We start from the raw sequence: 18,692 nt of genomic DNA, 5'->3' as shown, positions 1-18,692 counted from the left end.
TTATTAAGACAATTTGTTTTAGAAAGTATTACTAATAAAATAAGAATATTCTAATATAATGAATTTGGTATAAAACTAGAGATCTATTCTTATTTGCTAGATAACTTCTTAAAAGCAAGGATAAAGCATTCATGTAGTATGTTGTGAGTTAAGATCTTTCTTCAGTATTTTGGCTATAAAATACACAATTTAGATTTATTTTTTCTACAATGTGTAGTCATCAGTTTTCAATTACCACATAATGCTCAACTTTTTAAGACCTAGCTCTCAACTTTTAATGACCTGGCCCTCATCTATTGGCCACCTAGTCCTCAACTTTTAATGACCTGGTGCTCAACTGTTGGCCAGGTAGCCCTCAACTCTAATTGCTCAACTGTTGGACACCTAGCCCTCAACTATGATATTTTCTCAACGTTGCTCAACTAATTTGCATGAAGTTGAGCATTAATAGTTGAGGGCTACCTAATTTGCATGGCAAAAATCCAGCTAGCCCTCAACTGGCCCTCAACTATTTGCTCAACTGATGGCCAGCTAGCCCTCAACTGTTAGCTCAACTGGCGGCCAGTTGAGCAATGCAGTTGGCCTAGTGATAATTTTTTCTGTATGGGTTGTTTCATTTTACTGAAAATTATTGACCGCCATTTGATTTTTGTACTTTTTATAGTTGAGAATAGTTTTTTGTCATAAAATCAAAATTATATCAGAAAAATCATACTAAAATTTTGTCGCATTGTTTAAAGTAATCAAAATTATTCTTTTTTTTATCAAAAAAGATACAATTTTATTTGAAATCAGTTATTTTTACCATCTTGAGACAAGTCTTCTAATTAGAATTGAGATATAATGAGAATTAAAATACTTAAACTTTTATTTTTGTGGAAAAAGAATGCAGTAACTGTTGTTTATTTATTTTGATACAAATTATTAACCGTCATATGATTTTAGTACTTTGTGTACATCAGGATTGGCTGTTCTTCATAAAACATGCTTACTTTAAGGAAAAGGATATTAAATTTTATACGCATTACCTAAAATGCAAATATTTCTTCATTTTACTGAAAATTCTTGACCGCCATTGGATTTTGTACTTTTTATAGTTGAGAATAGTTTTTTTTCATAAAATTAAAATAATATCAGAAAAATCATACTAAAATTTTATTCGCATTGTTTAAAATAATCAAAATTATTCTTCTTTTTATCAAAAATGATACTATTTTATTTGAAATCAGTTATTTTTACCATCTAGAAACAAGTCTTCTAATCAGAATTGAGATATAGTGAGAATTAAAATACTTAAACTTTTATTTTTGTGGAATAAGAATGCAGTTATTGATTTGTTTTGATACAAATTATTAACCGTCATATGATTTCAGTACTTTTTGTACATCATGATTGGCTGTTCTTCATAGAATAATCTAACTTTCAGGAAAAAGATATAAAAGTTTTGTACGCGTTTCCTAAAATGCAAATATTTCTTCATTATATTGAAAATTATTGACCGCCATTGGATTTTTGTACTTTTTATATTTAAGAATAGTTTTTTTTCATAAATTAAAAGAATATCAGAAAAATCATACTAAAATTTTGTTCGCATTGTTTAAAATAATCAAAATTATTCTTCTTTTTCTCAAAAATGATACTATTTTATTAAAAATCAGTTATTTTTACCATCTTAAGACAAGATATCATACTGAATTAAATACTTAAACTTTAATTTTTGTGGAATAAGAATGTAGTTATTGATTTATTTTGATGCATATTATTAACTGTCATATGATGTCAGTACTTTTTGTACATAATGATTGGCTGTTCTTCATAAAATAATCTTACTTTAAGGAAAAAGATATTAAATTTTTGTACGCGTTGCCTAAAATGCAAATATTTCTTCATTTTTACTGAAAATTATTGACCGCAATTGGATTTTTATACTTATTATAGTTGAGAATAGTTTTTTTTCATAAAATTAAAAGAATGGCAGAGAAATCATACTGAAATTTTATTCGCATTGTTAAAAATAACCAAAATTATTCTTCTTTTTATTAAAAATGATACTATTTAATTTGAAATCAGTTATTTTTACCATCTAGAGACAAGTCTTCTAATCAGAATTGAGATATACTGAGAATTAAAATACTTAAACTTTTATTTTTGTGGAATAAGAATGTAGTTATTGATTTATTTTGATACAAATTATTAACCGTCATATGATTTCAGTACTTTTTGTACATCAGGATTGGCTGCTCTTCATAAAATATGCTTACTTTTAGGAAAAAAATATAAAGTTTTTGTACGCGTTTCCTAAAATGCAAATATTGTTTCATTTTACTGAAAATTATTGACCGCCATTGGATTTTTGTACTTTTTATAGTTGAGAATAGTTTTTTTTCATAAAATTAAAATTATATCAGAAAAATCATACTAAAATTTTGTAGCATTGTTTAAAATAATCAAAATTATTCTTCTTTTTATCAAAAAAGATACAATTTTATTTGAAATCAGTTATTTTTACCATCTTGAGACAAGTCTGCTAATTAGAATTTCAATTGCAATCAGTTGTTGTAAATGATTTTCATATGTTTTTTGTAGAAAAGGTGAATTATTCAAGAATAAATCTGCTGATTTCTTTCTTTTTAAGGAATACATTTATGTTTACCAACATTTGATTTTTGTGCTTTTTATTGTTTAGGAGTAGTTATCTTTTTTATTAAAAAAAGACTATCAGAAAAATATAATGTAATGTTGTTTGCATTGCTTAAAATTATTTCTATTTCTTGTTCAAAAAATACAGCAGTTATTTTTGTAATTTGTTATTTTAAATGCTTCGATTGTGACGAGAATATAGAAAGTCCGTGATTACGATAAGTTTTTTTTAAGAATTTTATGATGATAAGGATACAAAAGTTTAAAATATTGAAAAAATAGACTACATTTTTCAATAACTGATTCTTTCATTTTGTTTTTTCCGAGAATGTTTGGAAAATAATGAAATAAAAATCGCGATGTAGACACCGTTTTAGAACTCGCCGGTTTTGAAAATATATAACCTAAATAAAACGAAAACGACCATTCTTTAATGATGATATCTTAATTTAGGTTTTATCTGTACATTTCTTTTCATTTCAATTCATAAAACTTTGCTAAATAATTAATAAACAAAATGTATTATTGAACGTTCGATTTTCAAGAGTCGCCATTTTAATTAGATTAGATTAGATTAAACGAAACTAAGATTCCGTAATTTGTATTAGTTTATCATGTGACGTATTAAAGTTCAATCCGTCATCAAGGTCGATCGGTACTATCCGTTCGATCAGTCCGATCAGTCAATTACTTTTACTATAAGTCTGACGGATTGCTGACGTGAGTTTGACGCGAACTTGACTGATCGGTGACTGATCGATGACCGCTGACTGATCGCTGAAATAGTAACGCCTAAGGTTGCAAGTACTGTAGCATATATAATCAATCCTTCTGACTTCATAAAGTATGTTAGAGAGTCAGCTAAATAACGACTTTATATGATGAAAATTAATAAAAATCCTTCTGTGAAAATGCATCGCATAAACAACAGTAATGACTCGCTCTACAGTAATGACTCGCTCTACAGTAAAAATGAAAGTCAGGTATCAAAAATCAACAGTGAACATGAATCGCATTACAAAAAACACAATGTGGAATTTGATTCAATATCAACAATCTGAACCACAAAACCTGTTTTAAGTTATACTACATTATTTATCATGTTAAAAGGTACATGTTTCTACAAATGAAACTTGAGTGTTACTTTTAAAGCTCTTTCACGCTCTGTTCGTTATCTATTCTTAATATTTATCTATATCTGTGTATCAATTTTACACCCGGATTGCTGTAGGCGCGATTAAAACCTGCCCACATCAAATAAATTTATCATGAATTTATAAAAACAGTACATATTGTATATTATTTCTTTCTTATTAAAAAATCGTGAATTGCAGTCTGTTTATTTATCATTCTACATAAAAAATTCTTCACGGATACAGTGAACATGGTATTTTATGATTCGCACATTACATACACTGCTATATATGGCCTCCATATTACTCATAATTGGTTATACAATTTTGGCAGTAACTCCGGCTTCCTTACTAGACTCTGAATTTTTTTTAACTATACTAGTTTAAATTACAGGGTTCAATTCATTTGGGAAGGATATACAAGTACGCAGTCACATTCTGTTATTTAACCTTAGTCAAAATTTATTATAATTTCTCTTATCATTATCAACCGGCTTTTTGGGGGGATGTTTAGATACGCCTCTTTTTTAATTACCCTTCCGTTGTTTAATTTGAAAATCTATACCAAATTAAAACGGACAGTGCTGGTATGTTTTTCGACGCAGTTGTTGTAATATCTTAACTGTCATTTTCTTTGGAATTTAAGAGTTGTGCAAGGTTATATTGCAAATAACTTTTTTTGTTTTGGGCATATCTTTGCAGTCTTTGCGTCGTGTTTGCATTTTTTTAGTTGAACTAGCGTCTCTATAATGTTCGGGTAAAACTGTTTTATTCTATAGATTTCAAGATTGTTAAAGTTTTATAATCGGATTAATTTGATACGATTCATGTTATCGTCGTTATCATACTGATGAAGGGTATCTGTTATCGGAATTATTTAACATTTGTTCATTTTATTGTTATTTTTTGGTTAAGACTGGTAATATATTATAATTTGTAATGTATTGTATCATGATTATATGATCATTCTCCCTGAACGATTTATCGTGTGCTATTATTCAGTCATTTAATAAAATTGATGAATATTCATCAACTTTCAAAGTTTTGTTATAAAATGTCAATTGAAAAGACTGTTAAAAATTGTTAAAAAGGAAAATATTATCAGTTTCATTACACTGCTTCTTCATGAATGTTTGTTTGTTGTTGAAGTCCTGACAGCTATATTGATATAAAAACTTTTGAGAGAACAGTGTTTACAATTTTAAAAATCTACATATGATACAGTTTTATCTTTCATTACATTTCACATATAAGCTGCGTGGAAAGTCATGTCCTATACATACACAAAAAAATGAATACTACACTAATAAACTATTTAACACGCCACTGGCCATCCGACAACTTATTACACTTTACTATATGTTCAAATGATTCCTTTTGTGTTTATAATTTGTCAGGATTTCATGATAGTAAAATAGTGAGAAACATTGATGATTTAGAAGAAATCGAGAACGAGAAGATTCCAAAGACAGTCCAAGGTAATAACGTATTATAGAAACTTGCCCTTAACGCATATATACCATTAAACAGTGATTTGAGTTGACCCTTTAAAGCACTAATAGTGCTGACAATGTTCCTTGTAAATGTTATCTATTTTCTTTTTACACACCAATTGTATATCCTCGTTCGTCTTGGGATATACAAATTATGCAAATTGACCTTGGTTTTGCTATCACTCTCTCTTATATAATTTTCAGCTACAAGGAAAATCATTAGAACAATACTTTTCAATTGCTAAATTATACAGGATCAAAAGTTAAATAATGCAATTATCGTAATGAGTCCATATTCTTTCATCTAAAGCAGATTCTTATCATGTGCAAGCAACCGATTATTCTGTCGACAACTAGCTTATCAAAAGCTTGATTAACAACATAATTCTCCCCGCATGTACATAGTGCAAATCAAAGACAAGAATTATGGGGCTACAACAGTTTTATATTTCACAGGTGTCGGCGTTGATTTGAAAGATTTTGCCAACTAATCCGAAGTACATTTGTAATTGTATGTATAGAAATGTCAATTAAAACTTCGCTAGTCAACGAAGATGAATATAAGAAACAGAAAAAAGAAATAAGTTACAACAATCCTTTGTCCAATTTGCACTTTTTCGTGGTTAATGTCTTTTTAGAAACTGATACCTTTACTTCTAAAATAACGAGATTCCATCTAAAAACTGGCAAAAATCAACTATATCTATATAGCTAATATAGGGCAATAGTATTAATTAAAGATAGCACCATTGTAGCCCCTTTGGTTTTCAATATAATTAATAATACCAACGAATTAGATTGTGCGGGTCCAATCCGAATCCGATATTCATACCGATAGCATAATTTTATGTCACAATCACGGTAGTTCATAAACCAGAAACAGAAAGATTATGACAATGAAAAAGATTTAGTTTTAAGAATACATGTTTTTTTATGGTTTACATCCATTTTAGACACCAATGCAATTGCATGTGAAAGTATTCACGTAAAATATATCACATATTTCTAACCCACGAATAAATCACTGTGTCCATATATACACGTAGCTATACATGTACGTTACCTTCAACTGTACAATGTATTTTTATTTTGGGGTATTGTTTTATGTTGGGCTTCTGTTGAAAGCTAGGTGCCAACAAGAAGGATTATATATATCAGTTTCAACCAAAACGTTGACAGACTTGATGAAAATACATCTTTACAAAGTTAACGTTTATATTTTTGTTGCAATTACACCTTCTTTGACAATTTTAACAATATGTTAAGTAAGATGAAGGCCTCTATCAGAAAGGCAAACCGCCTCTAGCAGAAAGGAAAATCACAAAGATACTGAACATCGATAAAACTCAAAGGGAAAAGTTCCTAATCAAATCGCAAAATCAAAAATTCAAACTAATGAATGGACAACAACTGTCATATTCTTGATTTGGTACAGGCATTTTCTGAAGTAGAAAATGATGAATTAAACCTGTATGTAGCTAGTAAAAACCTCTTACTTGTACGATAGTCACAAACAATTCATCATAATTACAACGATGTGTGAACAAAACAAACAGGCAAAAATGTAAAAAAGGTACACAAGTCATTATTGAGTTATGATTGTAATCACTATAAAACCAACAAATATGTAAACAAACATTTACCATAAAACAATGATGGGATGTTAAATACAGAGCCACGTCTTATGTGACAAAGAAACACAAAAAGTCATATAGACAAAGCATTTTAGTAAAAATTGAAAGATACAAATACATAAACTATCATTAATGATTACAAAATAAAACGGAATGTATAGGTACAGAGCCACGTTAAATGGATATCAACAAAAACAGACTAAACAGTAACAGTAATAATCATATAGATTAATAAAAGAAAACTCAAGCAGTTTATCATTTGCACTATTGAACTGGTGCAATAGTTTACAGAATGAACTGGTATAGAAATATAGCATTTGCATAGTCAACAGCAGAAGGTTTTTCATGTTCGATGACTGAATAATTGTAATATCTGTTTTGCAGATACTCACAGGAAACATATAGAAGAATGGCTTATAAATGACAAAAAATTTGTAGAAACAAATGCATCCAAAAATATAGCAGCAGCCTTACGTTCTTCAAATATCCTTTTTGTTGTTGGTAGAACAGGTCATGGGAAAACTTCCGTTATAAGGCATGCTGCATTGAATTTGTCATGTAAAGAAGGATTTGAGATCATACCGGATGTAGCAGACCCTAATATTATTACCCGTTTCTATCAGCCTGGCCGAAAACAGATTTTTGTAGTAGACAATATTGGTGGACGAGATCATATAAATGTAAAATCCGTTGATCTATGGTCAAGTAGCTTGCAGACTATTAAATTGTTGGTTGAAGATGGACTCGATTGTCCAGGAAATACTGTTTGTCAACATACTAAAGGTTTGCTAAAGGTTTTGATATCCTGCGAAAAAGAAATATTTGATAAAACAGCATTTAAAGATTCAAATGTACTTACCGACAACATTTGTTTTCTGTCGGACTGGGAGATTTCAGTTAAAGAACGAATGGAAATGATAAGAAAGTATTCAGCAATAGGAGACGACTTTACAAACTACAATAGCTTCACAGACTTAGAATTTCCTTTATTATGCCGTCTTACTATAGGCATGTCAAAATCCCAAATTAAGGCTTTTTTTTCAAACCCTCTTACGCACATAAGAAATGAATTTGAAAACATGCAACAAAATGATAAATGCAAGTTTTTCCTGATAACACTGTGTGTTGTTTTCCAAGACGGCTTTGCAAAAGATATGATAAATCAGTGTTTCCAAGGAAATAGTACAATGTTAATGAATGATTTATGTAATGAATTTAACTTTGATACCAATAATGGAAAAATTCATTCTCGTATTATGGAGAAACTTAATGTGCTCCAGCAAACATATATACATCACGAAAATGACCGATACAGTCTTATCCATAAAACGATATATACAACCGCAGCTACGGTGTGCGGTTGTAGATATTTTGATTTTTTCATTTCGTATGGCTCATGCGAATTCATTGGAGAAAGATATACACTAAATGCAGTTACTGACAAGGAAGATCTTATACCGATTGAGACTGAACAAAAATATTTCAATAGATTACTAAAAGATCTAGAAGACGGAAATACATTTAGCACATTCCAGAATAAGCAGCTCGATAATCATGTCTATAGACACAAATTTATTGACTATTTTATTAAATGGGGATTAAAAGTTCGGGAGATTATGTCTAAAACAAATTCTTTTAGACGTCAAAGTGATGAACTAAATAATTCGAAAAATTCAATCAATATTACTGAACTTAGCCCACTAATGCAATCCGCGCACAAAGGTTATGCGGACGTTGTTCTTATGCTGATAGAATTAGGATGCGAAATTAATGAAACTGACAAAGATAGGAGGTCCCCATTATATATAGCTGCTTCCTGTGGTCGAACAGAAGTCGTTGATGTGTTGCTAAAGAATAAAGCAGATATTACATTATGTGATTATATGGGAAGATCACCGCTTTACGCCGCCTCACGCGAAGGATATGACAAAATTATCGAGGTTTTGATAACAGTATCAGAAGTCGATAAATGCGATGATTACGGACGTTTTCCGTTGTACGTAGCTAGTGAAGCCGGCCATATACAAGTCGTTGAATTGTTGTTGGATAATAAAGCAGGTATTTCGAAAACTGACAAAACAGGTGCATCTCCTCTTTTTGTTGCCACACAGCGTGGACAAAAACGTGTAGTAGAATATTTAGTAGAAAAAGGTGCGGATGTAAATCATTGCGACAATGAAGGCAGATCGCCTTTATTCGTCGCATGCGAGGAAAAGCATACTGATCTCGTAAAAATTCTTCTAACACATTATGCTAAGCAAAAATTCTGTGATTTGCACAATAGATCGCCCATGTATATGGCTTCAAGAGCAGGTAATAAGGAGGCAGTGGGATTATTACTCAAAGAAAATAACAACATGATCAACACATACGATGATAATGGAAAGACGCCGTTATTTGTAGCATGCGAACTTGGACATACAGATGTAGTTGAAACAATTCTAAGATACAAACCAGATGTCAACTTGTCAAATCGACTTGGTTTATCACCACTTCACATTGCTTGCAGCAAAGGACATTTTAAAGTAATAGAAATTCTGTTTTTAAGCCGATGTGACATAAATAAACTAGACAAAGATAAACGAACCCCTCTATACGCTGCATGTAAGGCCGGTCATACAGATATCGTAGAATTATTGTTGGATAAGAAAGCCAATTTCAACATTTGTAACAAATGGGGTGCATCTGTGTTATTTATTGCATGCAGAGAAGGTCATTTAAAAGTTGTGGAGTGTTTATTAAAGACAAAACCCACCATGAACAGATGTAACAGTAACTTTTCGCCTTTACACAAAGCATGTGAGGAGGGCTTTGAAGCTATAGTAAAAGTCTTAATCAATAAAAATAGCATTATTAATTACCGTGATGAAAACCAAAAAACACCTTTGCATTTTGCCTGTGAAAATGGGCACGCTAATATCGTTACATTATTGCGTTCCTTAAACGCGAAAAGTTACAAAGATATTGAAGGACAATTGCCGATTGATTTAGCTAAACGAAATGGACACTTATCAATTGTACACCTTTTAGAAGACTAAAATATATTGATTGTTTGAAATTTTATCAAAAATATGTAACTTCATGTATATTTTGAATGGTAACCTAAAAAATGTTCGCTTGTTTTTATTTTATCTTTAAACGTTGTACAAGCATGTGTATTCCTCCTTTATCATGTTTATATTTTCCAAAATTAAAAAAGTAACGTTCATTCCAATTTTGAGGTGTAGCATGATTACCAAAGAGAGATATATTCTTGTAAAGACCATTTACAAATACTTCTCGAACATGCCAAATAAAAAAGAAGATGTGTTATGATTGCCAATGAGACAACTCTCCACCAAGAGACACAGATATTTGCAACTTAAGTATGTCACTGTACAGCCTTCAACAATGAGAAAAGCCCATACCGTATAGTCAGCTATAAAAGGCCCCGATAAGACAATGTTAAACAATTTAAACGAGAAAAATAACGGCCTTATTCATATAAAAAAATTAACGAAAACAAATATATAACACATAAACAAACGACAACCACTGAATTTAAGACCCCTGATTTGTAACAGACACATACATAAATAATGTGGCGGGGTTAAACATGCTAGCGGTATCCCAACCCAGACCCTAACCTGGGACATAGGCATAACAGTACAACATAAGAACAAACTATACAAATCAGTCGAAAAAGGCTTAACTCATCAGATGGACAAAAATGCAAGTGGACTTGGCCGGATACTTGTACATCCCAATAATATAACGGCACTAGAAACAGATCTGATAGTACTCGCTATTAACTGACAGCTAGTTCAAAGCCACTAACAACTAATAAAAAAATCAAGCATCTAATACTAAATTATGAATCCATACACTCAGCATCCAATGGATTTAGTGTAAATACATCATAAACAGTCAGAGAAAAACATGACTTTGTGCAATGCGAAGATACAGGTTTCGACAGATTATAGATCCTTGAATGTGTATATGTATGAAACATACTAATAATATTTAATTTGATTTTAATTTTACTGATAACAAAATCAAAATTTACACCAATAAAAACAATATTCAATGAATTTTACAGTGTTGAACTGGTAACCTTTTAGAATAAGTTTATTTAGAGGAGCGATTAGTTTACCAGGATCATTTTGTGAATGTCCGGGCACGGTTTACAACATTTCCGTAACAATGAGGATGTGCGTTCCCGTTTAAAATAACCAAACTTCAAAACCAAATCTTTATATCTATTGAAAAAAATGGTAAAGGTTTTAAGTTATTTATGGCAACGGTATGGTTAATAATTTACCAGTAATATATAGATTACGTTCGTTAAAATAGCAAAAAAACAAGTCACAACAGGCACGGGCATAGCGAACGAGCTGTGAAATATAAACACCGTAAAATGCATGGTACAAAATGGAAAATTAACAAAAAGGAACGAACAATCGTCCCTTTTGTCGTAAATTTTAGTGTGTAGTTTCCCGTTTAAAACCGAAATATCTAAATCTAGGAAAGGACAGTTATTAGCGTTAAAATTTGATTAATTTAAAGTAAGTTTCATGGGGTAAAATTCTGGAGTATATTGAGAAAAGTTTTGATTATTTAACGAAAAAATATCATCAAGATAGCTGTAAGTGTTGTTGATAAACTTTGTTGCCGAAACGTACATAAATATTATCAAGGAGAAAATTAATAGCTTCAATCATCTCATCACTCCCCCAGTATGTATAACTAGCATATTTACCTTTCTCATTAGAGAAGACTGTTTCCACAACTTTTCACAAAAATATACCAAACTCATCAGTCAGCATGTACATTGTATTGATATACATATTTATAGGACTCAAATCTATGGCGGGTTCCAAATCTATTACAGAATCTTAATATATGGCTAATGTGACGTTATAACGTCAAACAAATCAAATCTATGGCATTGTTTAGTTCTCTCAAAATCTATAGCAGATCTTTTTCATAACGTCACAATTGAATAACACCATATTACATCGTCGTCGCCGCTTTCGATAACGGAACCCATAGGTTTAAACACTACTCCAGATGAAGGTATTTCCTTCGACAACAATTTGCCGACGGTTTAAAGGAAGCCAAGATGAGACCTATTATCCGAAAGAGAAGCACAGTGTGCTGTACCAGCCGAAGCTCGCGATGAATGATGACACCCCTCTATTCAGTAACGGATATTTTACAAAAGAAGTTTACTAGATGATGATTTTCATTTCTTTTTTAAATGTAAAAAAAATGAACAATTAAGAAAAGAATTTTTAAATGAAAATCAATATAATAACTTAAATGATATAGATAAATTAAAACAAATCCTCAATTCTGAAACAAAACAGGACACTTGTAATTAGGCTCCTTTTTTAAAAAAAGTCACTAAGACTGAGGACAGGGAGTCCTGGATATAATTTGAATCTCTTATATATTATTGATTTAAAGAAAAATAAGGATTATAGTTCAAAGTGTCTGCATTGATTATTTTCATTGTTTTATATTTGTAAACTGTATATTATGTATAATGTTTTAAGCCATTGGCCCATATGGGCGTAAAGTAAAGTGCTTTTCAATAAAGATTTAATAAATGATATACGGCTGGCAAAGTTTATAAAGTAAAAATATAATTAACAGATACCAATCTGATTAAACTGCCATCAAAATAAAAAAAAGTATTAACGATAAAATAACATTATGTGAAAATTCAAACTCTTTATTTTTATTGATTTTTTTTTCATGATACATGTATATAAAATCCTGCCTTTTTATTTCTAATGGGACTAGTTGGTTGAATGAATGGGTTAAACAGGTACATTTCTATGTTCAATGGACCATGAAATTGGTCAAATATAATTCAATTTGCAGAGGGCGGATTTTAGATACAATTTTGGTGGGATTTTTATCTATGAAACTTGAAAAAAACAAGTGTTTTCTCAATGAAAATGTAACTGAAAATTGATATACCAGACATTAATGGTCTCGAATTCATCCAAATTTTACCAAACCAACTATTTTTTCCAAGAAATGTCAGATAGTCAGACAAGTTTCGCATCCTTGTATATATACAGTCTGCTTTCTCAGGTTATTTAGTAGGATGGTGTTTACATGTACAGATAACTCTGATGCATTTTATGTGAATCTGTCAGGACAAAGAATGTAGCTTAACCTCATTGGCCAAATATTTATTGTTGGTACACTAAAATTTCCCCAGAAAAATACTCTACCCATAGACGTTTAAAAAGTGTCTGAAACAATGAATTGTTCACTAAGTCCTGTACATAAAAAGTCTACATTTTTGTCTTGCATCATGTGAATGGAGGGTTGTCATATTCATTTTGTGATTGGTACTGATATCACATTTTATTTTTATATAATAAAAACTAAAAATACCCTTTATGATAATTACCTTAGTCCTAAAATTAAGCATGAACGTAAACATGTATATCATTTTTCATTTGCTCAATCTGTCAAATATTTCATAGTACTGTACTGTAGTACTTTTCTTCAGTAAACTGAATAACTGCATTGTACATGTCGTATTGATTTAAATTTTCAAAGAAATAGTTTGCTTGGATGAGATGACAGCTGCATTGTCCGATATATAAAAGTCATTGTTCCAGCAAATTTGATATGTTTGTCCAATAATATATATGTGCATGATATGGGTACAATGCAGAAATCATGAACATATTTTCTTAATAATCTTATACAGTCTTTGAGCTGCACTTAATTTGTAGAAAACATCACTACTGACACTTACGTCATTGAACGTTAGCAATGGTGTATCCATAACGTCAAGTTTAAATAGTGATTTCGACCATTGCAGCGAAACAGTTGCCTTAACATTGTTTTATTTTTATTTTTTAGAAGTAGCCTTAGAAATGTAAACAAGTGTTTTCTTCTCAATTTTAAGTGGTAATGATTTATTGATTTTCTGTCAGCAGCAGCCAAAAGATGATAAGGTTCCCTGATTTGGAGGGGAACACAAACTGTTCAGGGGCTTATAGTGTCAGAATAGATAGATTACAAAGTCCTGATATCTCATTTCACTGCTTCCAAGTTCAATTTGACATCAACCATAACTTCTATTTCCATAACTAGAAGAAGTATATTCAATCTAATTTGGACAAACAAATTTTATCTCTGGACTAATATCATATAATTCAAATAACAACAACGTCGTCAGACATGATCATGACCAGATGACCCCTCCGAAAATCATCAAATAGCTGGAACTTTCTGTTTGTAAATTATAATTCGTTAATAATTTGTGATTATCAAATGAACCCTCCATAATGCCATCTTCTATATTATTTATATTACAAATTGTCTTCATATCAAAGATACAGGTACTGAATATTATCGGGAAAAAAAATATTCTGAATCCATGACATTTCACTCGTTTTGGGAAGGAGAAACAACTGATATTAAAAACAGAAAAAGATCGTGTTAAATTACGAATTTATCAAAGTCTAAAACTATGCAAAATATAGATAAGAACTGATTTATAATTTTGTACATTAAAATTTACAATATTGTGATCAAAATTTGTTTTATAAAATGAAAAAAATAATTTTGTAGTCGTACGCTTTCTTTAAAATTAAATTGCACTATGGGTAAGTTCGGATTGCAATGCTTATCTTTCAAAAAAGTAAAACTTTAATTTACTAACGTTTATGTTATTGACAAATGATTAATGCGTGTTTGATAAATTGTTTTTGATCAGTACATTTACAGTTGGTGTAAACTTGGAACAATAGCTAAATAATTCAATCTTTTAATTCATTCACTGTTTATTTGCGTTACAGTATAACAGCAACGATATCAAGAATCTGGAGCTTGATTGATAAATGTATCTTAATTTGTTGGTAAGTATTGCTTTATATCGCATATATATTTTAAATCTCTATTTCACCTTTGAGAAAAAGACTTTTCTAAGGATATGTACTAGAAACTATAAGTCTATGTTAATCTTGATGTTTTGTTTTGTATTGATCATAAATCATATTGTGTCATAGCAACATTTATTGCATAATCTACCTTGAAGTTCAATTTTTTCTAGTACGAGATTAAAATCGGGAATTAACTCTTAACTGACTAAATGCTGTGACAGCATGATAACGACTATTTCGTGTAGTATCGTGCTGTTAGGTGTTTGGCTAATAAATTAAAATGACATTTTTTTTTGGATGTATTCAAATATGCTTCGAAGTACCGTTCATAAATGATTTTTTTTATGTAACAGAAACGCCCCGCGAAATCGTCATCTTCAATGTTTCTTAGAGTTTCAGGGCAAGTAAATGCACAAAATAAATAATACTTTGCATTTTTTCCATCTGTTTAAAGGGACAGTAGAGTTATCTCTGTAATTAATAAAGTCATTGCATATTCAGTGTCAGGTTTGTCGTCTTCATCAGTATGTTTTTCATCAGGTCAAATATCAATATATATAAAGGCACGAACTCATTGCTACCATGCAATTGTGCATTGTTTTAACTAGAACACATGTCATAATTCTTAATTATACATTCGTCGCATGAATAATATTAAATATATACTAGAACACACCCGCGAAATCGCGGTCATATACAGCTTATAAACTGTTGAAGGTTAAATTTTTGTAAAAGATATTATGACTGGAAAAGTCAAATTAAATTAAAAATTTGCACCGCTTCAAACATGAAATAAATGAAACTGCTTATAGACCATTATTATTCTAATAAAATGTGCTTCTATGACAATCCATTAGTGCTTTTCCATTTGAGAGCCCTATTAACATGCCAATGGTAGTATTTAAATCTCAAATAAATGACTAAGACTCATTTGAAGGCTGGTCGGAGGACCCTGACCCCGAAACTGGGCTTAAAAACATGAAATCCCGACGTGCGTATTTTAACGATATTCAAATCCCGACATCCCGAAATTAAAAAAGAAATATTCCCGCATCCAATAAAGATCAATCCCGAAATCCCGAGCTTTAAAACACCCGATCCCAACGTCCCGAATAAGTCCTGCCTCCTTCTATTTTCTACCCTACTTTTCTTTTGGCTTTCAACAATAAATTGTTATGCCCCATAAATGGGAATTATATTTTCTGGTCTGTTCGTGCGTTCGTTCGGTCGTCCGTCCTTCTGTCCGGCTTCAGGTTAAAGTTTTCACTTTCAACAATTAATTTTTATGCCCCATTTATTGGAACTATGTTTTCTAGTCTGTTCGTCCGTTCGTTCATCCGTCCGTCTGTCCCGCTTTAGGTTAAAGTTTTTGTCGAGGTAGTATTTGATGAAGTGGAAGTCCAACAAACTCGAAACTTAGTAAATATCTCCCCTATGATATCATCGTTCTGATTTAAATGCCAAATTAGAGATTTTGTCCAATTTCACGGTCGACTTAACTTGGTAAATGATAATGCCGATGTGGCATCCGTATACTATGGACACATTATTGTTTCCACATGTTTTACTTATTTCAATATATAAGCAATTAGAATGACCCCTTAGATAGTAAATATTTCAGAAAAAAGAAGACAAAATACAGAGAGTCTTTGTATATTATAGTTGTATAATCGTAGTTTACAGGTTGATAAACGCGAAAACATAATTGTCTCTAGGAGGTATAACAGTTGTGGTTCTTGCGATCTAAAAACCATGACATGGAGAACGCTCTGATTGGCCTATTTATTTTTCATTTTTGTAATATATCATACGATTGGTTGTTATTGTGCATGTTTAAAACCGGAAGTCTTATCTATGACTAAAAGTCAGTCTGATAACGGAAACAATATCCGGACACCTATTTTGTCGTTTTTCTCCCAAAATCACTCAATCTGAATAATCATAATAATGGATGACAAATTCGACTATGCAGGTTAACTAAAGAACACAGAGGCATGATGATTAGTTAATTGTGGAAGGAAGAGAAGCGACACACAAAATAAGGTCTTCTCGTTTAATAGTATAGATTAGCTTGTACGGTTTTGAGTAAAAACTTAATGTAAAGTTTGTATTCACGAGTAGGTTTATAATTTTGTACCGAATCAAGATTTGATGTGTCTACAAACCCAAATATTCGCTTTCTTCAAATAACAATTCGTACCATTTAGATTAAAATATGCCAGGGTTTCGATCAAAACTATATATCTTAAATACAAAATTTAACGGCAGGTGAAAGAGTATTAAAAAAGTCATATATTTTAATCGTTTTCAAAATCTTTGGAATAATCAGAAAAATGGTTTGTAACGTTCACGTCAAAATTGAGTCTGAAATGTCGTTTTTACGTAAGTCTTCGAAAAATCGACGGTGATTTTAAATTACCTATAGCATGTATAGGAAATTGATGTAGTTTAGATTTTTGGAAAATTAAGAAAAAAACATTTCGAAAAATCATGAAATTCGATATTATCACAGCACGGATAAGCAAAGTATTGCCGTAAATTTGATTTAAGTTCATTTTTATGCCAAAAAATGAAAAAAAGCGACAACATTGTAAGCCTTTATTTTAAACAATATTTTATTTCAAAAAGTGCACAAAATATAATTATACAATATAAATACAGGGATTTGGAAATAAGAAAAACCCGTCTCCCTTGTAAGCTTTTGAAAAATCGCCCATAAATCATCATTTTTATATATTGCAGGATATATATCTAGATATTTAAAAAAATTAGGGAAAATAACATTGACGTAGAAATAAAAATTAAAACTCTTTTTTTAATTTTAGATTATTGTTTGTTTAACTCTTAAAACTGTAACCCCCCTAAAAATTCCCGATGGGACAGAAATGCCTTAGTTGTATGGAACCAAATTTTTTTCTATAGAATTATAAAAACTTCATAAAATATTGCGTAAATGACTGAAGAAACAGTTTTGTAATTTTGTTTAACTACTAATGTTTTTCTACCTCAGGCGTAGATTACCTCGGCTGTATTTGGCAACACTTTTAGGAATTTTGGATCTCAATGCTCTTCTACTTCGTACTTGATTTGGCTTTAATAAAACTTGTTTGGATTCGAGCGTCACTGGTGAGTCTTTTGTAGACGAAACGCGTGTCTGGCGTGTGTGTGGAATTTGGTCCTGGTATCTATGATGAGTTTATATACAAACACTTGGTCGATGCCACTGCTGGTGGAGATTTCTTTCCCCAAGGGTATCACAAGCCCAGTAGTCAGCACTTTTTGTGCTAATATGAATTATCATTGACATTGTTTTATTTATCATGTTTATAAATTAACTGTTAACAAAATTTAGATTTTTTTCAAATACTAAGGCTTTTCTACCTCAGGCGTAGATTACCTTAGCTGTATTTGGCTACACTTCTAGGAATTTTGGATCTCAATGCTCTTCAACTTCGTTCTTGATTTGGTTTTTTTTTTAAATTGTTTGGATTCGAGCGTCACTAATGAGTCTTTTGTAGACGAAGCGCGCGTCTGGCGTGTGTGTGGAATTTGGTCCTGGTATCTATGATGAGTTTATTTAGACAATCGAAAAGTCCATTTTTTTAAAATATTTAATGGTTAAGATAAAAACCATTGTTCAGTTATTACAATAAATGAAACGTGTTACGCGGGACACCCTAACAAATTCCGTTTTTGTTTTTAAATTGAAGCTTGTCGCATATAACATAAACCACAGTTTATACTATTATTTTCTTCGTTTTTCTTTGAAAAGCCGTATATTTAAAAATGCATACAACAGAATTTCATTTTAAAAAACAAAATTGCAATTTGAGACTTGTACGTCACGTCAATTTTTTCAATGAGGTACGAACATCGATCGCACGTAACGTCACAACA

The 18,692-nt window shown here is 30.9% G+C and overlaps 1 protein-coding gene across 1 annotated transcript; it reads left to right on the top strand.

Moving 5' to 3' along the window:
• Positions 1-3,740: 3,740 nt before the first annotated feature.
• On the top strand, positions 3,741-10,004 carry LOC139484220 (ankyrin-1-like). The gene is made up of 3 exons (XM_071267953.1): positions 3,741-3,750; positions 5,171-5,251; positions 7,285-10,004. Exons 1-3 carry the CDS (start codon positions 3,741-3,743, stop codon positions 9,936-9,938), a joined length of 2,745 nt encoding a protein of 914 aa, XP_071124054.1. The 3' UTR covers positions 9,939-10,004.
• The last annotated feature ends 8,688 nt before the right edge of the window (positions 10,005-18,692 follow it).

The sequence above is a fragment of the Mytilus edulis genome, chromosome 8 (assembly GCF_963676685.1).
Source record: "Mytilus edulis chromosome 8, xbMytEdul2.2, whole genome shotgun sequence".
In the NCBI taxonomy this organism is placed as follows: Eukaryota; Metazoa; Mollusca; class Bivalvia; order Mytilida; family Mytilidae; genus Mytilus; species Mytilus edulis.
This window is presented reverse-complemented; position numbering and strand designations above follow the sequence as displayed.